The sequence below is a fragment of the Mus caroli genome, unplaced genomic scaffold (genome assembly GCF_978045245.1).
Source record: "Mus caroli unplaced genomic scaffold, Mus_caroli_1 scaffold_16, whole genome shotgun sequence".
NCBI classification, from domain to species: Eukaryota; Metazoa; Chordata; class Mammalia; order Rodentia; family Muridae; genus Mus; species Mus caroli.
The window spans coordinates 14,664,747-14,691,686 of record NW_028227271.1 but is presented as its reverse complement, the minus strand read 5'-3'; the positions used below and the strand labels follow the sequence as shown (position 1 = coordinate 14,691,686).

At 50.2% G+C, this 26,940-nt stretch overlaps 2 protein-coding genes across 9 annotated transcripts in view; both read left to right on the top strand.

The window, feature by feature from the left end:
• The window catches only part of Shank3 (SH3 and multiple ankyrin repeat domains 3), a 63,112-nt gene extending 53,602 nt beyond the window's left edge, over positions 1–9,510 (top strand). For both annotated transcript variants that reach the window (XM_021183555.3, XM_029469607.2), the window contains one exon: positions 7,033–9,510. In XM_021183555.3, coding sequence (XP_021039214.2) covers positions 7,033–7,621 — 589 coding nt within the window. In that variant the 3' untranslated portion in view covers positions 7,622–9,510. The remainder of the gene's footprint in view (positions 1–7,032) is intronic.
• A 7,967-nt stretch (positions 9,511–17,477) lies between these two features.
• Acr (acrosin) lies at positions 17,478–23,701 on the top strand. 7 transcript variants are annotated; one of them, XM_021183405.2, is made up of 6 exons: positions 17,623–17,685; positions 18,535–18,638; positions 18,724–18,804; positions 19,011–19,294; positions 22,274–22,419; positions 22,988–23,701. In XM_021183405.2, exons 2-6 carry the CDS (start codon positions 18,556–18,558, stop codon positions 23,582–23,584), a joined length of 1,191 nt encoding a protein of 396 aa, XP_021039064.1. In that variant the 5' UTR covers positions 17,623–17,685; positions 18,535–18,555; the 3' UTR covers positions 23,585–23,701. The 7 variants fall into 7 exon arrangements, with proteins under 7 accessions (XP_085687745.1, XP_021039069.1, XP_021039063.1 ...); XM_085831619.1 differs by having other exon boundaries at positions 17,478–17,685; positions 18,598–18,804; positions 23,017–23,148; XM_021183410.3 differs by having other exon boundaries at positions 17,478–17,685; positions 18,598–18,804; positions 22,996–23,148.
• Positions 23,702–26,940: the final 3,239 nt, after the last annotated feature.

Below are 26,940 nucleotides of genomic sequence, written 5' to 3'. Positions count from 1 at the left end.
CTTCTGCCCTAGAAACGCTTTTTTCTGTGTTGTGGCACCTCCTAGGGCCCTTCAACACAGAATCCTGGATTTGCGTTATAAAGCTCCATCAGGAAGAGCTGGAAATCACACCATCTCTCTCACCTACTTTTTCCTTCTTGTCATGTTTGCCCCATCCCCACGCCCGCGGTGATGGAGAAGTGGGAGGTGACGAAGGAGGTCTGGGTGCTACTAAGGTTGTTAGACTTTGTAGGCAGAAGGTGGCAGAGCCTTGGGTTGATCCCTCAAGCCCTTTCTTGGCAACCTTCCCCAGGGCTCCCATGTGGATTGCATGGGTGCTGGAGAGAGCCGACCAGTTTGTGGCCAGCCTCCTGTCTGTGTTTCTCTAGCTGCTCCTGCCTCTGCCCCGCGGTTCTCTTATTCTGGGTTTGGGTGGGGTACCTACCACTCCTGATTCCCTACTCCTTGGTTCCTAGACACTGTTCACTGTCAGTTGTGGAAGACAGAGTTCACTGAGTAGTGAGCAGTGCACAGCTTAAGGAAGGGCTTCAGGTCTTACTCAGAGGGCCTGCTCGTTTTACAGTCTTCCAGTTTAGGGTCTAGTAGGTGAACAGGAGCTTGGGAAGCTCACATTGCTCTCTGAGAGGTTCAGAGACAGGGACATTCCTGTCCTCGCGACCCGTTCTTAGACTTTCTCCCTTTTTGGCCTCTTCCATCTCTTAAGTCTGAATGCCCTTTTTCATACATTAAGCCAATGAACGGAGGAGGCTGGGTGCAAGTGCTCTGTCCTAAGGCGAAGTTCATGGAAGGAAGCACAGATGGGCAAAGATCTCTTGGGCATCTAGTAGCACCTTTTGGTAACACTCCATCTGTGCTCAGTGATTTCAGGGTGGTTTGCAGAGGTAGACCTTTGCTGTGTAGCACACTTACATATCTTTTGTATATGAGTGATATATTTTATCATGTTCATCAGTCATTTTAACTTCACTGAAGCACCTTGCACCCTGCTCTTCCATTTGCCTCTGTATTCTATTCTGTTCCCACTCACTTTTCTTCCCCATTTTGGATTTTTTTTTTTTTGGTTTTGGAGACAGGGTCTTGCTATGCAGTCTAAGCTGGCTTTGATCCTCCTACCTGTCCCCACAGTGTGAGCTGTCACATCCTCGTATCTGGATGAAACAATGGCCATCTGGAGTGTGTCCTGCCGCCTACCACAGTGCTTTCGTTTCTGGCTGCAGGCCTGGGGCACTTGTGGCTCTGTGTACAGCTAGCTTATTTCAGACCTGGTCTTTTGTCTGGTCTTTGTGGACACCCTTACTTTGATGTCTGTAGGGGCTGTGCCTCAGCTCTGGCTTTGTAGCCAGTGGGGGCTGGAATCTAGCATTCGGGTCTTACTTTGGCATACAGATCACCAATGAGCCTTTCCCTTAGAGAAGTGTCCAAAGCGTGTGAAGTTCTGATATCTAGGTGTGACTGCGTCCTTCTCAGGACCTGTCCTGCTTTGGCAGAGGACACACCCTTGAACCACATCTTTGGTCTGTGCATGGTTCTTGAGCCTTACCCACCAGGCTCATTTCTCTCCTCTTGATGGAGGGAGTCCACCAAGGACATGACCCTCTTCGTTCATCATCTCTGAAGATGCCTCAGGCCAGGAAGGGATGCCTTCTAGCCACAGGTGCCCTGCAGCCTGAACTTTTTGTAGACAAGTTAAACTTGCCGTTTCACAGGAAAAGCTCAGTAACTTGGAGATCGGCTCCTTTGCACAGGGCCCATTGTTGGGTTTTGGGTTGAGGCTGGAAGGTAACATTGTTGTTGGTGCTACTGCTGAGGTCTGTGATCTCGCCTGTCTCTCACTTCAGCTTGCAGGTCTGCCCCCTGCTGATCAGATCCCTGTCTACTGAGAGCCCTGGGCTGCATCTTACTTGTTCATCTTTTAGAGCCCGGCCTTGGGCTCCACACCTGGTCGTGGAGCTCTGCCTGTCTGTCAGTTGAGAGACCTGCGCCTGTCTCCCGTTCCCCTTGTCTTCTGGGTCTCATGTTTGGACTTGAATCTTACACGTGGTTTGAAGCCTACCACAGGGCTGTTTTGCTTTGGCTTTCAGGGTCTTTGGGGTGTGTGTGTGTCGAACTCAAGGCCCTGAGCATACTAAGCAAATAGTCAACCACTGAGTTACATCTGCTTTGTTTTATTGAGATGTGAGACCTTTCTTTCCTTACATTTGTTGTATGTGTGCGTGTGTGCGTGTGTGCATGTGTGTGTGTGTGCATTATACACGCTTTATGGTGTGTATGTGGAAGTCAGAGAACCTGTGGGAGTCAGTACTCTTCTTTGCATTTTGTGGGTCCTGGGGATTGAACTCAGGCCGCCAGGCTTGACTGCAAGTGCCTTCACCGACTGAGCCATCTCACCAACCCGAGAGGTTTTCCATAGAGCTTAGGCTAGCATTGAACTCACTGTGTGGCTCAGCTTGGCCTTCAGCTTAAAATAAACCCTCCTGCCTTTGCCTCCTAAGTGCTGATATCACAGGTGTATACAGGCATGCCAGCTGACTCAGTCTTGTACCTGATCGTCACATTTCTTTTCTTTTTTCTTTTTCTTTCTTTTTTTTTTTTAAAGGTAAAATGACTTTGGAAGTATTTGCTACAATACTTTACAGAGCCTTTAATTTTTTAAAAAATTTTTTTATTACATGCTTGTGTGTGGGTGGTCAAAGTGCCCTGTTCTTTAGACCTATTGAGGTCACTGCTGAGATTTCACAGGAGACCTACTTTCCAATCAGACTGCTCCACAGAGCCCTGTCCTGTTTGTTTTCAGTCCTGCCTGCATGTTAAGGGGATGGACAGAGCCTACGTTCTGGGAAAGTCATACATGAAGGTCCCCAGTTGACCCCAGGAGACTGAGGACAGGATGCATTGTGTCCCTGCAGAGCAGTTGCATGAAGTCATAGGCAGATGCATTCGCTAAAGCCCCAAACTCTGCTAGGGAACAGAAAGAGACCATAGAAGAGGAGACGTAGGAACACCCGGCATATCAGTGTTGAACGGGGCCGGGCAGTGAGGAGTGAGGCCGAGGCAGCAGGAGGGACACACGCAGAAGCCGCCGAGCCCTGCCTGTTCCTACTGAGAACTGTCCTGTAATGAGGCCTCTGAGTTGCCAAGGGCCATAGGCCTAGGTCTGACCCACATGAGTGCAAAGGTGGGGATCGTGACATAGAAGCCAGGCCAGAGTACGAAGGAACCTTTTCTTGACTGTTGGTACCAGTGGGCTGACGGAGGTAAGGCAATCCCAGGACGGTTTTTGTAGGGCAACAGTTTGTTTGTTTGTTTTTTGTTTTTTGTTTTTTGTCAATGTGACTTATATTCCTGAGTTTGTGCCAGGCTTTGGGAGTCAAGGAAAGCCACTGAGAAGGAAGTGAAGGGCCGGGATGTTGCTCAGTGGTTAGAGGGCTTGCCTGGTGTGCATGAGGCCTGGGCTTTGTCCCTAGCAGAGAAAAAGGGAGAGGGGGAGGGGGGAGAAGAAGGAAGAGAAGAGAAGGGAGAGAAAGGAGGAAGGGAGGGAAGATGGTGAAAGACCCTGAAACTCTGAGGGTCCTGGACTCAGGTGATGAGGAAGACCTGGGTTAATGGGAGGAATTGGTGGCATTCCCCAAAGCTGAAAAGGTAGAAGAGCCACAGTCCTCTCGTGGGTGCTGCTCACTGAGGCAGGGTTGGATATCCTGCATGTTAAAAAGTGTTAGGAGAGCCCAGTGGAAACCTTGAGCTCAGAATACACCGATAGGCCCTCACGCACGGCATTCCTGGGCTTGTTAGTCACAGCAGACAGTGGGTAGACGACATAGGCTGAGACCACGCAGACCACAAAAGACTGCAGTGGGCTGGAGAAGCTATCCAGGAGGTAGGATGCTGAGGGAAGGGCTCCTCCAAAGAAACAGGTCATCCCAGGGGACCCCTGCGTCCAGCCTTGGTGACTGCCAGGAACAAAGGCCGGTTCTCAGTGGCTCCCAGTTCCTGGGGCAAGATTGAGTGTCTTAGAGGGTGTGCCAGCCAGAGGCACTTTGGAGGGTAGTGGATGCTGGGAGGTGACCTTGCTGTGGATGTAGCCTGAGCAGAATGTGATTGGCCAGTCAGCTAATGGGTGGCAGTAGCCAGAGATGGGTATGCAGAGGTGCGTAGACATGTTAGAATCAGATTTGCACCCTGCTGGGGTTTCTGCCCCGGGGACAATGTGGGTTGAGCTCATCCCCAAGATGGGGGCGGGGAACAGACACTGATACCTTGGCCACTCCTTCCTGTGCATACCCTTCCTTGGGCTTTTCCCCTAGGCCTTCCCAACATCAGCAATACTGGTGGAGTTTTTGAGGTATATGACTGGCTCTCTCTCCACTTCCAGTCTCCTGGGCACCTTTGAGGCTAGGTTGCCCTCAGCCCAGGCCTCCAGGTCACCCTGCCAGGCAGGCAGCTATGGCTACTTGTCCTAGCTTAGGCCTTTTGGACCCCAGAACCTCCCCACTGCACTGTCTTATGGCTGTTTTGTACCCTCCAGTTCAGCAGTAGGCTGCGGAAACCTTACCTTTGGGGCAGGTCTTGCCTAGACGTTTGTTCAGTGATACAGATGCCCATGCTCGGGCCAGCATGGATTCAGGGGGGAGAGCAGCGAAGGTGACATTGCCTGGCCTTGTTGGGCTCAGTAGGTGGTCAGAGTCTGACCTCACAACTGGGCTTCCAGCACCGCCTCACCTCTGCTGCCCACTGCACTTTGCCCCAAAGCCAGGATGGCTCCCCGAGGCCAGGTTCCATGGGACTGAAAGTTTCTTCCGGAGGCTTTGCCTGCCTGTTCCCTTGTAGAGCCCTCAGATGTTCCTGGAATCTTTGTGTTGGTGGCACTGGTTTGGCTTGTTCGAGCGGCTCTGCCCTGGGTCTGAGCAGTTGGGGGGAAGCCGTAGGGATGGATGGCTGAGGAGAAAGCTGCTGCGAGTGATCGAAATGAGGTCTCTAGGGAAGGACTGATCTTGCCCGGTGCAGGGGAAAAGTTGAAAGATGCTTCAGGGAGCATGCTTGCTAGCTTGCTCTTCTCCGTGACGGATTTCACCTCACAGCAACAGCTTGAGGAAGAAGGGTGTACTGTGGTTCCTAGTTTCAGAGATTTCAGTCTCCGTGGTGGCTTGGCCCCCATTGCTGTTGAGACAGTCACAATAGGGAAGGCTCAGTGAATCACTTCCTGGCAGCCAGGAAGCAAGAAGGGAAAAGGGGGCAGGAATAAGACCATGACTTCATAAGTCATGAAGTCATTGATGTATTGTTGTGATCATTATTTTGGGGGGTGGGGCATTAGGGACAAAGTCTCAACATGTAACCTTGGCTGGCCTGGAGCTTGCTTTGTAGACCAGGCTGGCCTCGAACTCAGAGATCTGCCTGCCTCTGCCTCCTGAGTGCTGGGATTAGAGGTGTGTGCCACCGCCACACCCAACCCCAGTCAGTGTATTCATTCATAGATTAGGGCAGCCCTCTCATGATCCAGTTACCTCTCAGTGATCCACCACCTTCAGAGTGCAGACCTTTTAGGGGGAATATTGCAGAGCCAAGCTATGCAGCAAGGAGAGGGACACGTTGAGGGGACTCCTGCTGGTGTGGGGTTCTGGGCCAGGTGGGTAGAAACTTAGGCCATCCTAAGCTAGAGGACGTTATGGGGGTGAGATGGCCACTGGAGAGAAGTCGGTCAAACGTTAGAGTGACTATCAGGCTGCAAGGCACTGCTAAGCAACACTGCACCTTATGCTGGAGGGAGCCAGCGAGGCCACTCCGGAGCAGGCAAACCAGATGCCTTCTGTCCAAGCTGTCCTGGGTATTTTCGTTCCCCAGTACCTCTGCAGTAGACGGGCCTTTCCTTCTGAGTTCCGACCTCCATAGAGCGTCCCACAGGGGTCCCTGAACCTGGCTGCCCATTGTGTGGTTGTGACTGAAGGCATTGTGGGCCTGGCCTGCTAACACTCTCTCTCATTGCTCTCTCCTGCCCATCTATCTGCATGTGGCTGCTCTGTCTAGCTGCGCGGTGGTCCCGAGTGCCGGCTGTGTAAGTGAGCATGCCCATCCCATGCCTCTCGCAGTCCACATGCTGTGCCTGGCTGCGCCCCCTGGCTGCTCTGCATGGCTGTGTGGGGCTCTGGTGCTACTGACAGCTACTGAGGCTATCCTTGGACACAGTGAGGGGTCGACAGGGGGTGTGGGGGAGGGCTATGGGAGTAGGCTTCCGGTAGAGCAGCTGCACTTCCGGTAGAGCAGCCGCCTCGGGCTGGCCTCCCCTCCAGCCAGGCAGGCTGGGGCAGGGCTGGAAGTCCAGGATCCTGGCAGGTGAGGCTGGGAAGAGAGGTACCATCTATCTGCCTTGTGTGTCTGCCTGTGTGCTACTGCGTTCCTGTGAGCACCGCTGCATGTCCACAGCACATGTAGTCTCCATTGCTGCTGTGGTGTGCTCTTCTGTGCAGGGAGACTCTCTTCCTGTTACCGTGTGCTGTTGCCTCGCACCTCCTGTGGGTGTGAGCCCCGCCTGGTGTTTGTCTTCCGTGTTCATGGACCTGTCACGTCTTGTGCCACTGCCAGCCTTTACCATGACTCCGCCGTGCCCGAAACTGGCCTGGGTTGCTCTGGGTCTCTTCAGGCTTGAGAACAGAGCACTATGCGGGGAGTGGTGAAGATATTGTTCAAATTTTATAGTCCAGAGCATCTGTGGATGGAACCCACACCCAGAGGCTGTGTTAGAGGCTGGCAGGGTGGGGCAAGCAGCTTCTGTCCATGAGAAACGTTTCCTTTGGTGAACTGCCCTTGGGGCCTCCATGGAGCGCAGTGTGTGGGGACAGTCTTACTCTTTAGAATCCAGTCAGTTTGAGAATCCCCCAGAGCAAGGCACTGGTCCTGACCCAAGATGTTTGTGTTTTCAAAAAGAATGACCACAGGATATTCCTCCAGCCCTAGACCTCCTGGCTCTGCTGCCCTCTCTGTCCACTCCGACTTTATTTTCCATCCCTCACCTGGCCCTCACCCACTCTCCCTCCGCAGGCTCTTCAGCAGCCTCGGTGAGCTGAGCACCATCTCAGCGCAGCGCAGCCCGGGGGGCCCGGGCGGAGGGGCCTCCTACTCGGTGCGGCCCAGCGGCCGGTACCCCGTGGCGAGACGAGCCCCGAGCCCAGTGAAACCCGCATCGCTGGAGCGGGTGGAGGGGCTGGGGGCGGGCGTGGGAGGCGCGGGGCGGCCCTTCGGCCTCACGCCTCCCACCATCCTCAAGTCGTCCAGCCTCTCCATCCCGCACGAACCCAAGGAAGTGCGCTTCGTGGTGCGAAGTGTGAGTGCGCGCAGCCGCTCCCCCTCACCATCTCCGCTGCCCTCGCCTTCTCCCGGCTCTGGCCCCAGTGCCGGCCCGCGTCGGCCATTTCAACAGAAGCCCCTGCAGCTCTGGAGCAAGTTCGATGTGGGCGACTGGTTGGAGAGCATCCACTTAGGCGAGCACCGAGACCGCTTCGAGGACCATGAGATCGAAGGCGCACACCTGCCTGCGCTTACCAAGGAAGACTTCGTGGAGCTGGGCGTCACACGCGTTGGCCACCGCATGAACATCGAGCGTGCGCTCAGGCAGCTGGATGGCAGCTGACGCCCCTCTCACTCTCCTGTTCCTGCTGCGCCCTGCCGGCAGGGCCCCCACCCCTACTCCAGGCCGCAGGCTCGGCTCGCCCCCTACCACGGCGCCCGGGCCAGGAATGTTGCATGAATCGTCCTGTTTGCTGTTGCTTGGAGACTTGCCCTGTACATTGCTTAGTGCCCTCCCCTGCCGCTGAACCCCACCCAGCACACAGTAAGGGCGCGGACCAAGGGGGCTGGGTGGAAGGGGGTGGGGGCAGGGTGCTCTGGCCTGACCACCTCCTCCATAGCTCCTGGTGGCCAATCTTCCAGAGGGGGAACCTAGCCCAGCATGCGAGGTCAGGACACGCCTTGGTGACTCGGGGGGAGGGGGGAGACATTGGGGTTCTCGATAGGGGCCAAGGAGCCCCCTGTTTTACATATTTTAATCCACTCTATATTTGGAACGAGAAAAGGAACAAATATCTCTGTCCGTAATAGTTCCCGCCCTCTTCCCCTCTAGTCCTCTCGCTGGTCCCGCCACAGCTGCCCAGTCTTCCATCTCCGGCCCCTCACTGCCACCCCATACAGGGCAGGGGACACTCCAGCTGGCCTGGGGTTAGCCAGGGTCCTGGCAGCCCACCCTGGGGACCCCGGCTCAGCCCCCCTTCCCTCGCTGAGCTATAGTATGCCCCACCCACCCTTTAGGTGCTGCTCAGGGGGACGGGTGGCAGGCATTGCCTGCTGGGCACTAGCAGGGCCAGGTGGCCTGGGAGATTATTGCCCTGGGGCTGGGCCCCGGTAACCCAAACCCCAGCCATCATCTTCACAGGGTCTCTCCCACAGGAGGGGTCTAACCTTTCCCACTTCTTGGGCAACTACAGCAGAGAAGCCTCCCTGCCTTGCACCCCAAAGACTCCCCAATTCCTGCCCTGTGTGTGTGTGTGCGCGCGCCACATATGTGTGTGCACGCCTGTGTGCTTGTGAAAACTGGGTGTGGCTGAGCGCATGGGTGCCCTGTGTGTGCTTGACTGTGCAGTGGTCCCCAGGGACTGTTCTGGATGGGAGGGAGGTGGCGGCAGAAGCTTGCACAGGGTGCATGCATGGGTGTGTGCCCGGGAAGGGGCCCTGTCCTGCTGGTGGGTCCTGCTGTTTTCTCAGCCTGTCCTCCCCACCCCCCGAACCTCACCCAGCTTAAGCAGGGATTCTTAGTGAATCCTTTCAGCTTCGGGAGGCCTCAAGGGCTCCCCTGCAGGCAGTACCCCTTCGGGCTTCTAAGGGAATTGTGGGGACCACTAAAATCAGGCCACAACAGCCCTTGGAGAGAGGCAAAGACTCCTGAGGGTCCCCTGGCCCCCTTACTGTGACTCCTCACACTCAGCAATGACCTGTGGGGTGGGGGGCCCTGGGGCATTTTTAAACATCGGGTTTGGAGTCTGGACTAAGCTCCATCCACGTCACTCACAAGTTTCTGTTTCTATTTCTAGCTTTTTTTAATAAAAAATAAATAAATAAATAAATATATAAATATATATATATATATATATATATAAAAGACAGAAAACAGGTGTTTTCATGGCCCAGGGGCTTGGCACGCCGGTCTGTGCCCATCCGCCCCACCCTGGCCCATCGGCCCCATTCCCTAGACACAGAGTCACACCCACTAACCCTCTCACCAACAGAGCAGGTCACACACACAGCAGCAGTCACTGTAACAGACTGCCACATACACAGTCTCACATTTACCTGTGGGTTTTTGGTTCTGTTCAATTTGGGTTTTTAACTTTACAGGGTCAGTTCTGCTTCTCCCCCCCCTTTTGTATGGAGTTCCATCTGGGGGGCTTTCAACCCCCTGCTCCAGTCCTGAGGCCTCCTGACCCTGACGTTGTGATACACCCCACAGAGATCTATGTTTCTTATATTATTATTATTAATAATAATTATTATAATATTATGTAATAAATTTATAAGAAATGAAATCATGTCTCAGTTTGTGCTTGCTTAGGGTTAGGGAGTAGGAGCTATTCCTCAGACAAGTACCTCAGACAAGTACCACAGATCCACAGCCTTGGCTCCGTGTGCCTTTAGACTCCGCAGTGTCTTCGGAGCATGCCTTTCTAAACCTTCTTGCTACACTGACCTCCTTCAGTTTGCTAGACCCTGGCTTGGGCTTTCTGCAGACTTTTTAGTACCACACTTTTTTTTTAAAAAATTATTTTTAATGTCTAACTATGTCTGCGGAAGTGTATGATGTACGTGTGAGGGTGCCCTTGGGAGGTAGCCAGGGTTTAGGCAGTTGTGAGCTTCCCCGATGTGGGTGGTGAGAACCAACCTCTGGCCCTCTGCAAGGACAGCGAGTGCTCTTACCTGGCTGAGCCATCTCTCCAGCTCTCTGGGTAGTGAGTGACCTCTAGACTGATGATCCCCTGGGATCCCTGTCACTGTTTCCTCTTGGCTTTCTGGGGCTGGGGATGGGACCCAGGCTGGGACTTTACCACTGAATGATACCCCCAACCCCCACCCCACTTTTAAACCTTCCAGCGGTGTCTAGTTGTTTAGAAAGCCCACTTTAAGTTTCAAACCTCGTATCCCTTTCTGGGTGCTGGTCCTCCGCTGCTCACTTCCCTTGGGTGGTTTCCCACCTCCATTCCTACCTTCTGCTCCTGCCCCCACCAGGTGACAGTTGAAGCTGGTGAGGGCCCCCCTTATGTGCTTCTAGCCCCTCCTATACTTTCTCCCCCCTGCTGTTCCCAGCTTTGCTATAACCGCACCCGCTCCTACCCTGACTATGGCAGCCCTTCAGTGTCCATTCTTCCAGGGGGCCCACCTTGCTCTGCTTTTCTCAGAGTCCAGGTTGGATCCTCTGGGCTCCAAGTAGGGTCTCCAATTAGAGGAGATGGATGCTTCTCAGATTGAACAGTGTCTACTCCCTTAAGGGTCAGAGCCAGCTTCTCAGAGATGCGGGGTCTACCTTTTTCCTGTTTCCTCTGAGCCAGGAACAGACCTGACCTTCAAGAGCATGTTTATAACAAGGCCAGCAGCCAGCCCTCACCAGCCAATCACATAGCAGGGGGAAACCCACACTTTGTGTCTTTGGGAGGGGTGGCTAGCCATGAGCACAGCCAGGTGAGCAGGCAGGCGAATTACTACCCAACAAGAAGTTGGAGAGAGAGCCAAGGGATCAAGAGATGTAACAAGCTGGAAGGGAGGGGCTTCAGAGAAGGCAAGCCGGTTGGTGGGTGGGGCATCAGGAATACAGACCACAGATTCTGATGCTCCGGAAGTTATCCCGGAGGCAAGGGTGGGGCTGGGGAGAAGCTGGTTAGCAAAGTGGGGAACAGAAGTAACCCTGGATAGGAAGGGATGATGCCTTTGGCCTCGTCACCCAGGGAACGCAAGTGCCCGAGGTGACGTCAATGAGCAGGTGACATCTGGTGCCCTGTGCTTCCTTGCAACTTAATTACGAACTTAGACCTAGCCTGGCTATGGACCTCACCGTCACCGTAGCCCCAGGGTAGGTACCAGGCTTGTAGCTGCTTCTAGAACTGGAGAGGGCTTATTCTGCAGTGTTGACACTGGGTCTCCAGACTCAGGCCTCACATGCTTCCTGAATAGTTTCAATTAGGTGACTTGTCTTTGATTTTAAAGTTTATTCTCAGCACATTCACTGTACACTTGAGTCAACAAGGCCCTGATGCCACAAAAACGGTACACATAGACATTTAAAACGGACATTTAAATAATTCTTCTGGGTTTACATAGAAGTTCTGGGAACCCCATTTCTCACAACCACCCGTAATGAGATCTGACGCCCTCTTCTGGTGCGTCTGAAGACAGCTACAGTGTACTTATGCATAATATTAAATAAATCTTTGGGCTGGAGCGAGCAGAGACTGAATGAGTGGGGTTGACTGGAGCGAGCAGAGCTCCTAAGGATTCAATCCCCAACAACCACATGAAGGCTCACAACCATCTGTACAGCTACAGTGTACTCACATACATAAAATAAATAAATGTTTAAAAAGACACTGGGATAGGGAATATTAATGTTCTGTTTGACAGATGTGGAAAATGAGACAGAAGCAGCAGGAGATGTCCGTTAGACAAACCCTGTCAATTTCGGAAACCCTGTCAGGCAGTGTTGGGCCACTTGCCCCCTTATACCAATCAAAGAGATGGGTAGTGGTGGAAAGGAGAGAACGCAGATTTCATCGCGTGGCATATTGGGAAGGGGAATCAAGTCGGACATGAGCTTTAAAGAGGGCAGGAGGCAAGAAGTATGTATATGAAGCAGTCCAGGTCAAGTGTGGCTCTACTGAATCACTGTCTCAAACTTAATTTTTCCGAGGTCGCAAAAGAAATCCTTATTGCACGAGGGAAGCAATGTAAAGATTCCCACAATGCTATGATTCCAGCTTTAGGGAGTAGCCTTTACCACCATAGGCAAATGCCCTCTCTTCATGAGTTATCTGTTTGCAGGGCTCTGCTATACGAAGCATCCAAAGTGGCTGGAGGTTTAAAATGATGGCTGGAGACCCTAAGGGACCTTTTTTGGGGTCCGTAGCAGGATACTGTAGAACTGACAGTAAGAGGCTGGGAAGATGGGTCAGTGGATAAAGAATATGCCTTGCAAGCAGGAAAGACCTGAGTTCCAAACTTCAGAACCCATGTAAAGCTGGACACAGTACCATAGGCTTATAATCCCAGTTCTTCTATAATGAGAAATGGGGGGGGGCGGGGCGGGGCAGGGACACGTGATTTCCCAGCTTGTTCCCTGGCATTCACAGCAGCGAACAACAAAAAGACTCTTTTGGACAAGGTAGAGGACAAGGATTGAAGCCTAGGATTGTCCTCTGATACCAAAAACATGCAGTGGGGCATTTGAGTGGTCATACACAGGAATATTCAGGTACACACACACACACACACACACACACACACACACAGACGGCACATGCACACAGCACATGCACACGTGCACACACACCAAAGTCTCAGTGAATATTTGAGCCTTCAGCCTTAAAGGCTGATGGATATGAGAGAGGTGGATATCAGTGGGTTTTAGACGCCCTGATAGCCCTATGGGCAGAGTTAGGCAGGTGACTGACCTAAAGCAAACAGACATGGAAAATGAAGTCAGGTATGTTAGGCTTCTATTCTGCTTTAAGTTACTCTGTGGGCCCAAGAGAGGAGTCAGTGCTTTTTAGCAAAACAAAAACAAAAACAAAAAACAAAACAAAAAACAAAAACAAAAAACAAAAACCAAAAAAAAACCCCAAACCAGTTTCTAAATGTTTGTTGAACTTGTAACTTTATGCCCATTACAGTGCTTTGAAAATGCCTGGATAGTTATTCTTATTGTTGTTGTTATTATTATACTGATGTGCTGTTTGCTATGCTAATGGGGTTCACTCTTTTTTATTTTATTTTTCAAGACAGGGTTTCTCTGTGTAGTCCTGGCTGTCCTTGAACTTGCTTTGTAACTAGGGTGGCCTCAAACTCAGAGATCCACCTGCCTCTGCCTCCCATGTGATGGGATTAAAGGCGTGCGCTGCGACACCAGACATCTGTTTATTATTATAATTACTAATGTTGCCCTTCTGGGAGATACGACCCAAGGCCTTGAGCACGTTGGGCAGGTGCTCTGTAAGTGAGCTGTAGCCACAGCCTTCACATTCAAAACTTAAGTTTAATGTCACTTTTTGAATCCATGTTGCCATGTTTTAAAAAAATATATTTTGTTTGTTTTATGTATGTGAGTACACCGATGTTCTCTTCAGACACACCAGAAGAGGGCATCCGATCCCATTACAGATGGTTGTGAGCCACCGTGTGGTTGCTGGGATTTGAACTCAGGACCTATGAAAGAATAGTCAGTGCTCTTAACTGCTGAGCCATCTCTCCAGCCCGTTTTTGTTTTTGTTTTTGTTTTTATTTGTTTGTTGGTTGGTTTTTTTGAAACAGGGGTTTTTCTGGTGTAGCCCTGGCTGACCTGGAATTCACTCTGAGATCCACCTGCCCCTTCCCCTGCAGTGTTAGGATTAAAGTTGTGCACCATCCCCCATCCTGGCGCCATCCCCCATCCTGGTGCCATCTCTTTGTCTTTAAAACACCTTGCTGCATTTTTATTGATTTTGTGTGTGAGCATGTGTGGGTGTTGCACAAGCAGAGGTCAGAATACAACTTTCGGGAGTTGGTTCTCTTCTCCTACCATCGTGTGGGTTCTGGGATTGGCTTCAGATCAGCAGGCTTGGTGGTAGGTACCTTTCCAATGCTGATCCATCTTTTGGTTCCCCCCTTTCCTGACTATTTTCCCAGCCTTTGGGTTGTTTATCAGGTACAACCTGGCACCCACGTACAGTAGACCTTCTCATACTCACTAGGCGGTTAAGCCGAAACTTACTGACTCTCAGGTTGGTGAAAAGGGACTGTTTAGCCTTCATATAGAGAACATAAGACTTACTATCTAATGTAAAGGTTCAGAAAGAAGAGAGCTTACCCTCTGATGCAGGAGAGAAGAACCCTCCTGACATAGAGAAGAGAAATATCTTTGTGATTCAGATAAAAGCTCCTGATGATGGTCAGAAGTACTTGAGAGCCCTGAAATTGACTGAAGAATTCCTGTGCATTCAGGTAGAGGTGGGACCACTTTATGACATGCAGGCAGCAGAGTTACAAATCTCCTGGCCCTCAGGTAGCTGTCTCCTTCCCCCCACCCCTTTCTGGTCTTGAACTCATTCTGTAGCCCAGGCAGGATTTGAACCTGCGGACTTCCCCTTGCTCCGGTTTCTTGAGTAACTGGAACTATGAGCCTTCAGCATGAAGTTCTACTAGCATTTGGACATTTATGTCACAAACGACTTTTTTGATTTCTATCCTAAGGTGTAGTTCCTAACAAGTAGAATAAAAACAGAGTCATGTACAAGAATGTGAGGAATTTGCTATTTGAAGGCTGGGCGTTGCTTCACATTTTTCATTGAAGATGTATGTTTGAAAATGAACATTCAGGGGGCTGGAGAGATGGCTCAGCAGTTAAGAGCACTGACAGCTCTTCTGAAGGTCCCGAGTTCAAATCCCACCAACCACATGGTGGCTCACAATCATCCGTAATGAGATCTGACGCCCATTTCTGGTGTGTCTGACAGCAGCTACAGCTAATCAGTCAATCAATCAATCAATCTTTGGGCCAGAGTGAGTGGGGCCAGAGCGAGCAGAGGTCCTGAGTTAAGTTCAATTCTCAGCAACCACATGATTGGTTACAACCATCTTTTTTTCTACAGGGTACTCATATACATAAAATAAATAGATCTTAAACAAGAAAGAAAGAAAACGAACATTGGTATTTCTACAAACTAACAAGGAATGTTAGAAGGACTGTTGTTCATTCTTCATGTTAGCTATCTAAAAATTATATATATGCCTACTCAGTCCCGTTAGCAGTTGTGTGGGATCAGGTACATATTACTCCGCCTGAGAAATAGACTCATTCTGGGGGGGGGGCACGTGTTTGGTACATGTTAGAACTGAGGGCCTTAGACCTCTGCCTCTGACCTTTCCCACAGGCCACACTGTTCTTTTTCCAGTTTCGAGGCTGTGACACAGGGCAGAGCATCAAGGGGAGAGTGCATGCATTAGGGACGAGGTTCTTCAGGCCCCTGAGATCATGTCCTACTGACTTGCTTTAGAAGCTAAGATCTTCTTACTTTTACTTAGTAGGAGAAATAAGACCTCTTGTTAGAACATAGGGAGAGAACACCATACAGTACTGAGGCAAGAGAGTTAAAACATCCTGCCATTCACATGGTGGTACTTATGAGTTCCTGGTAAAGGTAGACGAGATGTCTTGGCCCAGGACATCTGACCTGGATGGGGAATAGGCACTGAGACACTCATGGCTCTTAACCATCAGGGCTGCGATGGAGAGGTGGCTCCGTGATTCGGAGCACTCATTCTTCCAGAAGACCTGAGTTCGAATACCAGTTCCCATGTTAACTGCCTGTGACTCTAGCTTTTGTGGCTACAGTGCTGCCTTCTGGCCCTGGGGTACCCATACACACAGAGCATATCTCCACACAAACAGATACACATAAGTAAAAATAAAAAATTTAAACAAAAAGAATAATGTTTTAAAAAAGCATTAAGGCTACAAGTTTGAGGCATTAGAACACAGCCTGGGGGGGGGGGTGCAGGAAGAGATGCTCTGATTATTCAGTGAAAGAATTCTTGGTGCTGAGGTAGGAAAGATAAGACTTAGCTGCATTCTAATAGCGGAGATATGGTTATGGCCCAAGAGGGAGGATGAGACCTTCTAGTCACTTACAGAGAAAAAGACAAAACCTCCAAAGCAGTGGCTCTCAGCCTTCCTAACACTGCAACCCTTTAACACAGCTCCTCAGGTTGTGGTGGCCCCCGGCCATAAAATTATTTCATTACTACCTCATAACTGTAATCGTGCTGCTGTTACGATTTGTAATATACATATCTGATAATCAGGATATCTGATTATGTGACCCCCTCCCAAAAGGGTTTGCAATCCACAGGTTGAAAAACACCTGCTCCAGATGCACAACCGAAATAATAATGAGTCCTGACTGTCAGAGAGAGACGAGATGCTCCGATGCCCTGGGATACCCTTGATAGGGTATGGAAGATCTCCCCATACTCAAACAGAAGGTACAGAGTTTGTGACCCTTAGGCAGTAGGGACTAAGACAGGAAGAAATGAAGTTGAGATGATATTCTTGGAGAGGAGGGAAGTATATGATGTTTAGGTAGGGAGATGAGACTGTACTCAGGCAGGGAGAGGAGACTTCTTTTTAGGAGAAATGAATACTTCTGACACTTCATTATGGGAGTTGAGACTCACAGAACATTCATGTGGTTAAGGTACAGTCGATACTCAGGTAGGGGATATGAGACCTCTTGATTCTGGTACAGAACATGTGAGAAGGTACCACTCAGATGGAAGAAATGAGACCATGGGCCCTGATGTGGAAAAAAAAAAAACAGTTGTTCTCACATATGGAGAAAGGAAGTCTGCTTTCTGATGCTTATATCCAAGACCTTATTGGCCAGCCTTGGGAGATGTGACCTCCCAAAAGTTATATAATAAAGTATGACATTCAGTTAACAGTACCCAGAAAAATCAAGACCATCCCATAAATCAACATAATGTCTGGATGGGTAGGAGTGTCGCCATCTTGTGACACCCCGTAGAGAAAATGTAACCTTTCCATATTATAGCAGGCTGGTGGGGACTTACAGTCAGAGATGAGACCTTCTGATATTGTTATAGGGAAGGAGAAACATAGTATGGGACACACTTCTGTCATACTATCTTCTGACAATCAGATATATTAAAAAAAAAAGACACTTGATATGCAGATAGCCCTGATGAGAGTTCCCACTGCTCAAGTATAGATGTTCATATGTGGCTGTTCTTATGTCCAAAAGAGGAGACCCGGAGAACTTCAAGAAGCACACGATACTCAGCAGTGGGCAAGAAGGTGGGCTTTGAAGTCATAAGTCAAGTAACTTCAAAATGGCTCTTTGAAAGTATTCTGGTGACATATACTTCTCCCCCCTCCCCCCAAACCCTCATCATATACTGAGGATCTATCAGCCAGCAGAACCTGATTTCTTTTAGCTGCGAACACCCGGTATATACTAACTACCTCGTTACAGGAGCGCCAAGCTGCTCTTCAGTCCGTGAGCCTGTGGTGTCATCCCCCAAAGAGCATATCCCGAGTATTCATAAAGGGAGACTTCAGAAGGCTGGCCAAGGATGAATGGAGGTCTTCGGACAGAGGAGATGGGGTTGGTTGCACATGAGTACCTCACCACCCTGAGGTCAGGAGAATCTACGCGGGAAGTTAGGATGGCACTTCAGCACAGATCAGTTAATCGAGGAGGCCTGCCTGGCCAAACTGCTGGGGTGGGGGTGGGAGGTCACCCTGCTGATTGGCCAGAAGGCTGTGGAGCTCTGTGAGGTCACAGCTTGCAGGCCAGGTTAGGGCAGGAGTATGGTGGAGATGCTGCCAACTGTCGCTGTGCTGGTCTTGGCAGTGTCCGTGGTTGCCAAGGATAACACCACGTGTGAGTAAGTGTTGGTCACCTTGGTAGGGGTGAGGGTCCTTATGAATAACAGGTCCTATCTAGACTCCCTTTGTCTGGGCTAGAATGAGCAGTCATCTGAGCCTTAGCAGGCTCTGTAGTGTCACAGTTCCTGTGACCCCACATCTTTAACTCGGGTCCTTCCTGCTTCCAGAACTGTAATCCTAGAATCATTGGGTTTCTACCTGACCATGGCTTCCCAGAAAGGGGGTGAGGGGAGAGGGGTGATCCACTGTTCCTAGATCTCTTTCCGCTATTTCAGTGACTGGCTTCATTGCCTATCAGGTATTGGGGCCTAAACATTAGGAGACCCTGTTCTCCTCAGGACCTCTAAGGTAAATCTCCTGACTCGTGAATTCAAAGGCATCATATGCCTTTGCATCTCTATCCACCCGAAGACTCTCATCCCTAAGGGACTCAATGCAAACAACTCCAAAACTCTAGGTAGCCTTTCCCCTGAGATACATTCCCAGAACTTCCAGCTCAGGATCCCCTCCATGTCTAGTGTGACCCCCAACGCTTAGGGGACACTGTATTAGCTTGCAATTATTTGCAGTTTTTTTTTCTCCAGACCCAGATCCACAGCCCCACAACCTCCTGAGTCATGTGACACTTGCTTGGGTCTCCCATCCAAGAATGGTCCTGAAAAACCATTAGACCCCCACTCCATAGCATTTTTGACTACCACTGTGTCCAGGGTTTCCTATCAATACCTCTAGGGCCCCATCTAGATATTTCCTGGAGACTGTGACTTCCTGCAAACCCTAGGCTGCCTCTTCTACCCTAAAGCTCCCCACCCCATCTTTCCCAACCCTGTGTCCCTGCCTCCCCCCAGGTGTGGAGGTACAAAGACTGGATGGCTCTTCTTGATTTGAGCAGTTTCCTGGTCTCTCCTCAGTGGCCCCTGTGGGTTACGATTCAGGCAGAACCCACAAGCAGGTATCCGGATTGTCGGTGGGCAGAGTGCGCAGCTTGGGGCCTGGCCCTGGATGGTCAGCTTACAGATCTTCACATCCCATAACAGCCGCAGGTACCACGCCTGTGGAGGCAGCCTCCTGAACTCCCACTGGGTGCTCACAGCTGCCCACTGCTTCGATAACAAAAAGTACGTGTGGGGCTCAGAGAGGGAGGTCTCTAGGGTACTCTGAATGGAAAGGGAAATCCCCCCCCCCCAGGGAGCTATGCCCAGGGTCTCTGTGGAGCTCTGGGGCCACGTGGTTACCAGACTCTAACCGAGCTCCGAGGTACACCACAGGCTTTCCTCTGGCCAGTCTGTGAATGAGTGCGACTGGCGCACCTTTGTCTCCTCAGAAAAGTCTATGACTGGAGACTGGTTTTCGGAGCACAAGAAATCGAATATGGAAGAAACAAGCCAGTGAAAGAGCCCCAGCAGGAGAGATACGTGCAGAAGATTGTCATCCACGAGAAATACAACGCCGTGACGGAGGGAAATGACATTGCGCTCTTGAAGATCACTCCTCCTGTTACATGTGGGAACTTCATTGGACCCTGCTGTCTACCTCATTTTAAGGCTGGTCCTCCCCAAATCCCCCACACCTGTTACGTGACTGGGTGGGGATACATAAAAGAGAAGGGTGAGTATGTGTCGGGGTTCCTCGGTGGGCCCTGGTGCCGGTTCTCCTTGCTGGCTGTCTTTTCGTGGCAGGGGTCATGGCGTGTGGGCTGAGCTGTTTCAGTTCTCACGGCATCATGAGTAGAGAGGCTGGCACTATTCACGACTGGAGAGTTCAGTGTGAGAGGAGCTGAGTCCCATGTCTAAGGCCATGGTGTCCAGCTTGTCGGAGGGTATGACCCGCAGTAGCCTGGCTATCTATGGGAAGGCTGAACGGCGGTGGCGGGAACAAGTCAAACCTTGGCGTGGTTTAGAATGTAGCAGAATCTTGCATGTGTCTATCAGCTGGAGGCTTAAACTGAAGCAGTGTTTGCAAAAGACCCCTGGATCTGGCTTCCTTGCCATGAGAAACACAAGGCGTTTCCCTCAAGTGTTCTGAAAGCAAGCAAAGGGCTGGTCTTCCGAAGTTGAAGCATCTCCAACTTCTGTGGTCTCGGGGATGTCTTAATTCGCCATCAGCAGTGGGTACCTAGGCGGTTTCCCTTCCGTGGATAGTCATAGGGCCAACACTCACCTTTCCTATCAAATGGCTTGACGTTCTTTACATAGACTGGGCGGGATGTAGTTGGTGAGCATACTTCTCTTTGGGCCGTTAGTTCAAGACTCTTGGAATGGTCCCTCAGATCTCTTGGCATTCAAGATGTGTAAAGCCACCTTTCTAGCTCTGTCTTTATTCATGTACCATTGCCCCCTGGCCCACACAGCACCAGGGGAGGAGGAGTGTTTTCTGTAGCAGACAAGCTGACAGGGATACAGGAAGTGTTCTAGAGCCACTGATGGCTCCACCGTTAGATCCGGAGTCCCAGACAACCTCCCCACATCCTTAAAGTCTAGGGCCACTGTCAACACCAGAAGTAACAGGTCACCCTCTTAAGTCCCAACAAGCAGGGCATCCGTGGAACAAGACCAAATGGAACTTGTTCCCTGCTCACAAACAGTGCTTTTGGCTTCATGAGTACACATTTTTATTGCCACGTTAGGGATGTGAAATGTGACTGACATTAGTGGAGACATCAGTCCCTTCTTAGATTTTTGGAAAACGTAGACTTCCCAATTTGAGACAATTTGGTCATTTGGGGCTTGCAAGGCAGCCTTGTATCTATCTATCTATCTATCTATCTATTTTAAATCCCTGATCTTCTCAGTCTCTTTTTCTCGAGGTGATCTAAGTCTTTAAAGCAGTGGCACTTAAATTGTGGTTTGAGGCCCCTTTGGCAAACAGATTTACATTACGATTCATAACAAGCAGCAAAATTACGGTTATGAAGTAGCAAGGAAAATAATTTTATGGTTGGAGGGGGGGTCGCCACAGCAGGAGGGACTGTATTAGGAAGGCTGAGAGCCACTGTTTTTATAGGTTTAAGACCTGACCTACCCTTCAGGGGAAGGGGTCTCACCCTCCCCACCTCAGTTTTCGATTGTTCTTGCTGGCTTGTGGCAGCAGCCATCTGATGGGGGTGGGCATCCCATCTGCCAGTGCTCCTGGCTCTTACCTGAGCATGGGCACATGCATGCAGTCAGCTCTGTCTATCTCCCCTCTGATCATATACATAGCCTGTGTTTTTGTAGACCTTGGGTAGCTGGTCTCTGGTTCTATAATCCTCTTAAATCAGTGGGGGGTATCGTTTTTGTCCTGCTGCCTATATAAAGACCTCAGTCTTTAAAAAAAATTCTCCGAGCCCCAAACTCCCATGGCTTGCTTATATATGCTTGGTTTTTGCCCCCTTTTTGAGGTTGTCTGCTTTGAGTTCTTAGAGGCCTCCTATGGAAGCAGTGCGGTATCGAGAACATTCTGCCTCAGGACCCTGGGCTTTACATAGTGAGGTTTGTGACTTTCAAGACTATGGCCTTAGCCACAGACCTAAAAATGTTACCCATCTTAATGGCCAGCAAGTTTGGGTTGTTGTTGTTATTTAAGTGTCATTCCCACCTCAGGAACAGTACTCGTACAAACCTCTCACTAATACTGGGATGTGAGAGGAGGGGGCAGCTCTATTGAAAACAGAAAACGAAATAAAACATTCCGTTTGAAAAAAAAATCCTTTAAATACCTAAAGCCCAGGAAACATGCATTTAGCAGGCACCTCCTGCCTGCCTGCTGAATGCTTATCTCTGCATATACTGGCCCCAAGCTTTTCCTGTCTTATCCCCTGCACTGCCCATGGCATTCAAACCTACAGTGCCACGGGAGGAGGCTGTTCCAGCTGTGGCATGTGAAACAAGATGAGGCGCAGCTGTGCTGGTTCTGAGGCCGTGCCTTAAGTCAGGTGCACACTGCCCGCCTGAGCTGAAGTATAACCCATGTCTTTCCTAACCCCCACGATAGTGTCTGTGGTACGAGAGAGGCCTTACTCGGCTCAGCTGTCCTTTTCCAAAACTCTCCTCAAAGCAGATCTGAGACACATGGGAGGATCCTGTCTGAAGCTGGGTGGAGGAGTCGTAATGGAGGATTAAAACAAAACAACAAAACAAAACAAAACGGGGAGGGTGATTTCTAGACACACAGTGGAGAATGAAAGGTGTGTCCCAGTCATGGGTGTGGAGAGGGGCAAGCCTGGCCAAATTCTCGAAGTAGGTGGGCGGTGCTCCAGTCCCTGATCCAAAAACAGGAGGAAAAGGACAGTGGACTTAGCACATACTAGTTGCGCTTGTTAGTGCTGCAGCTAGCCTACACAATTCCTCCATCCTTAAGATAGACGCCATCTCTCCCCCCCCCCCCCCCCGTTTCTTCCTCCAGGCAAAATTCTTTCTACTTCTCCTCCCACCTGTCCTTTCACTGTGCCTTTCTTCCCCTCAGGAGTGTGAGGGGAGCCTGAAGGGAGCTTTGTTTAACCAGAGCACTGCATAGGATGGATGGAAGTTCACGGTGGTGGGGGAGGAGGCAGGGCTTTCTCCGGCTCCTCCCCGCGCACTGACTGACCACTGTGTGGCCTGGCTGCAGCCCCCAGACCATCACCTGTCCTGATGGAGGCACGTGTGGATCTCATTGACCTCGACCTGTGTAACTCAACCCAGTGGTACAATGGGCGTGTCACATCAACTAATGTGTGTGCAGGGTATCCTGAAGGCAAGATTGACACCTGCCAGGTAACTTCCTTCTGGTACCCCAGACCCCCTGGGTCCCTCCAGGGATCCTAGCCCCTGAGAGCTCATTTTAAGTCTCCAATCTCCATCCTTTCCTTCTCCTTTCTTGTCCAAGGGCCAGCAACTCCAGTGACTTGTTCCCTGGTACCTCTCCTTGACATCCACCAACACAATAGTCTGGTGTTCCTACTGAGAACATGTCATCACACGTGGCATTTGACCCCAACATTAGCACACACAACACATTGCCCAAACTTGGTCCTTGAGAGATGGTGCTTTTCTTTTTCCCATAACGCAAAGCGCCCAGAGCCACCAGTGTTCATGCATGCAGGTAAAGCCACATGCATGCATTTGTGCCCTCATCTTATTGCAAGGCACCTCAGGGCCCCTCCCCCACCCGCCCTCCACATCCCAACGGATGTTTGCCAGCTCTTAACCTCACCCGTCGTGTCTTAAGGCAGCAAGGAACTATGTGGCTACACACATTTGTTCTCTCATAGCCCCATCCATGAGCCTTCTGGGAAGGGAGAGTGGTTCAGGCTGAAAGTGACCCCTCTGTCCTTCTGGACAGGGGGACAGTGGTGGGCCTCTCATGTGCAGAGACAACGTCGACAGCCCCTTTGTGGTCGTGGGGATCACGAGCTGGGGGGTAGGCTGTGCCCGTGCTAAGCGTCCCGGAGTCTACACAGCCACCTGGGACTACCTGGACTGGATTGCTTCCAAGATCGGCCCTAACGCCTTGCACTTGATTCAGCCAGCCACCCCTCACCCACCGACTACCCGCCAACCGATGGTCTCTTTTCACCCTCCTTCTCTTCGCCCTCCTTGGTATTTCCAACACCTGCCTTCTCGACCTCGACCGCTTTACCTGCGACCACTGCGGCCTCTGCTCCATCGGCCTTCTTCGACCCAAACCTCCTCATCACTCATGCCCCTCCTCTCACCCCCAACCCCAGCCCAGCCTGCATCCTTTGCTACACAACACATGAGGCACCGCACAACGCTGTCTTTTGCTCGGCGTCTCCAGCGTCTCATAGAGGCCCTGAAGATGAGAACTTATCCTGTGAAACATCCCTCCCAGTACAGTGGACCAATACACTACCACTACCGCTTCTCCACATTTGAGCCCCTTTCCAACAAACCCAGCGAGCCCTTCCTCCATTCCTGAGAAAAGAGAGATGAGTGAAATAAAGCATATATTTGTATATAAATATATATGTACACGCGAGGACATGAACTTCTGTTTTCTTCAACTCAACCCAAATCTTCCTCCGTCAAATTTACATCCTCCCTGCTCAGTTCCAATAAAATGGAATTGCTCAAATTTTTTTTAATGTTGAAATTTAATGCTTGAATAAGCAAACTTGGGCCGTAGGCCAACCATGGTCCTTACTTCATACTTTATTGATACTGCCAGGTGTTAAATGCCTCTGTATAGGTACCTATAGAGGGTGGAGTGAGAGAGCTCATTCTATCAGCTAAACTGACCAGAAAAGGAGGGGATGGGATCCCCCTAGGTGGCCGTTCTCTTGATGCTACCATGAGATTGGCACAAAGAGATGCATCTGTGTGAAAGGCCTGGATCCTCAGAGAACAAGGGATGGCCAGGGTGCTTGGCAGCCACAAGAAGTGTCTGACACCACATAAATAGTCTCACTGTGGCTGATCACACCTTACCTGCTCAGGGTTATTACTGGCCTGTAGCTAAATCTACCAGTTCCGGGACTCAAGCCCATAAGAACTTATTTGCTAAAGCTTTCCAGGAATAATAGTGGGGGAAGGAGTGTTTTATGGATGCACCTGAGTGTGGAATGGCTTTTTACAATCATTAGATGTTTAAGAATATCCATTGTGGGGCTGGAGAGATGGCTCAGTGATTAAGAACACTGGCTGCTCTTCCACAGGTCCTGAGTTCAATTCCCAGCAACCACATGGTGGCTCACAACCATCTGTAATGGGATCTGATGTTGTCTTCTGGTGTGTTTGACGAGAGCAGCAGTGTATACACATACATAAAATAAGCAAATAAATTGTAAAAAAAAAAAAGTCCATTGTAAGGAACAGAAACCAGTTTGAACCTTTTTAATGACACAAAGATATTCGGGACCAATAGGAATGGGTCAGAAGCGAACGCTTCAAGGAACAATGAGCCCAGCAAGGCATGGATACGGTCTGAAGCTTCCTCAGAATGGCTCTGGGCAATCAGTCCAGCTTGTTAGACTTGCCCCACACTGCTTGAGACTGGGGTCAGCCCTCAGCCTGACCACATTTGTTTGCTTAGTCCTGAGAAGGATGCTCTGACGGGCTCAGTTTGACGCTCTGTTTTGCTGTTCATTCTGGTCAAGAAAGTAACTCAAGTCCGGTGTCTGGATTAACCACTTGTGTTTATCAAAGATGGTAGGGCAGAGAGAAGCAACACTTCCTGAAATCAAAGTGTACTTAAGGATGCATTCTGTCCTCAGAAGTTGTGCTTTGCTTTCCAGCTGTGCTGCTTTGGATTTGTAGGCGTGGAAGGCCTCTGACCACTCAGAGAGGCACCAGGATCCCTTTGTGTTAGGGATAAAAAAAAAAAAAAACCTGCAGGACTTCGGCATCAACCCAGCTTGCTTTGGCAATGGCTATTCACCTGTGTGCAGAAGTAACACTTTTCACCTTACTGGCATACTTTGGATGGCGTGGTCCCTTACTTGGAACCCCAGACCCATTTCTAAAAGCCTGCCACCCAATGTGAGAGACTCTCTGCAACTAAAGGTCCTGGGAACGTGCACACCTGTTGTCTCATGGCCGAGGTTCTGGATACGGACAAATATCTCAGGCTCCTGAACTAACAGAACCCCCAATTCTGAAAACGAATCAGCAGCGTTGAGACGAGGGCATCGAATGAGCTTAGTGGCAACTAGGTAACTCCCAAGCACAAACCAAGGCAAGAAAATTGAGCTATGGAGTACTGATGTGGTTGGGTAGGTGAGTCACTGAGATGTCCATCCTTGGAAGTGGAAAACAAAAGGTCCAGGGGGGGACAACACTTGAAACCAATACAGGGGGTGAGGGGGAGGTGAGAGGTTGAGTAACTCCCAGGGGGACTTGGGAAGGGAGGAATGAAGATCCTTTGATGTTCCCTATTTAGTCCATGAGGATGAATTTTGAGGTTCTGGGGAGACAACTTCTGAACCAAGAGAAGAAGAAAAAAAACAACAGCGAAACGCAACTTGGAAGTATGAATAATGCTTTGGTGGGCGGGATGTCTGGAAGGGCGATTTGAGTTCGATTGAAATGTTCAATCCGATGAGAAGTGAGTGTGGACTCCTCCGGACCTGCAGTTCGGATGGTATATAGGCTCCACACCAACTGCAGTAGTTAAAGGGCCTCAGCTGGTCCTCAAGGGTTATCACCATAGGAACAGAGAGAAGTTTGAGCCTCTCTCATCAAGACATCACCGTTGTAAGGATGGGGAACCAGGCTCTGTCTTTGGGTAAGCAGAAGGATAAAAGATCTGGGACCAATAAAAGTAATCTGTGTCCTAAGGCACATGCTATGGTATAGGGGGTGGGGGGAGGTGGTCAAAAGGGAAAAGAAAACCGATTAAGGCTGTATGTCTTAGGGTTTCTATTGCTGCGATGAAAAACCATGACCAAAGGCAATGGGTAGGAAAGAGTTTATTTTAGCTTCTAATTCTCAGGTTGATATTTCATCATTGAGGGACTCAGAGCAGGGCAGGATCTTGGAGGCAGGAACTGAAGCAGAGTCCATGGAGGAGTGTTGCTTACTGGCTTGCTCCTCATGGCTTGCTCAGCCTGCTTTCTTAGATGAACCAGAACCACCTGCCCAGGGATGGCATCACCCACAGTCAGCTGGGTTCTTCTACACCAATCATTAAGACAATAGCCTATAGGTTTACCTCTAGGCTAATCTTACATAATCTAGGTGTTTGTCAAGATTCTCTCTTCTCAGTAATGAACAGAGTTGTGTCAGGTTGGCAACCAGCATACTGGGTGTCTGAGCTTATAGACTATATTGATGATGAGAGGCGAAGAGTGTGGAGGAGATGATTATGATCCTTGCTGGAGAAGAGACCCCGGACCCTCTTTTCCCTGATACAACAGCAACAGAGTAAACGAGAGAAAAGAGAGCCACCTTCTAAGGGGTGGGGGGTCCTCTGGATCACTTCTCTGTCTCTGTGCTGGGAGCCCCAGTTCTGAACTGTCAGCTCAAGTTCCAGTTCTTTTGTATACCCCAGTCTCTAGTCTAAGAATGAACCTTGAACAATGGCAGAAGGGTATCCAAAATCTTCCCTTGTCCATAAAGAAGTCCCCTTAGTGGATGTTCCCATCCAGGGACGGTCTCCATTTGTCAACATCCCCCTTTCCAGTTCAGAGGCCTTCAATTACACAGGGGGCTAAGGCCTTTGAGAAAACACCTGTATGTGATGTTTGGTTTATGAAATCAATATCTTGGGCCTTAACTTTATACCTGGCCTGAGTTGATGTCAATGTTATCACCTTCTCTAGTGGACAGGGGTGATGA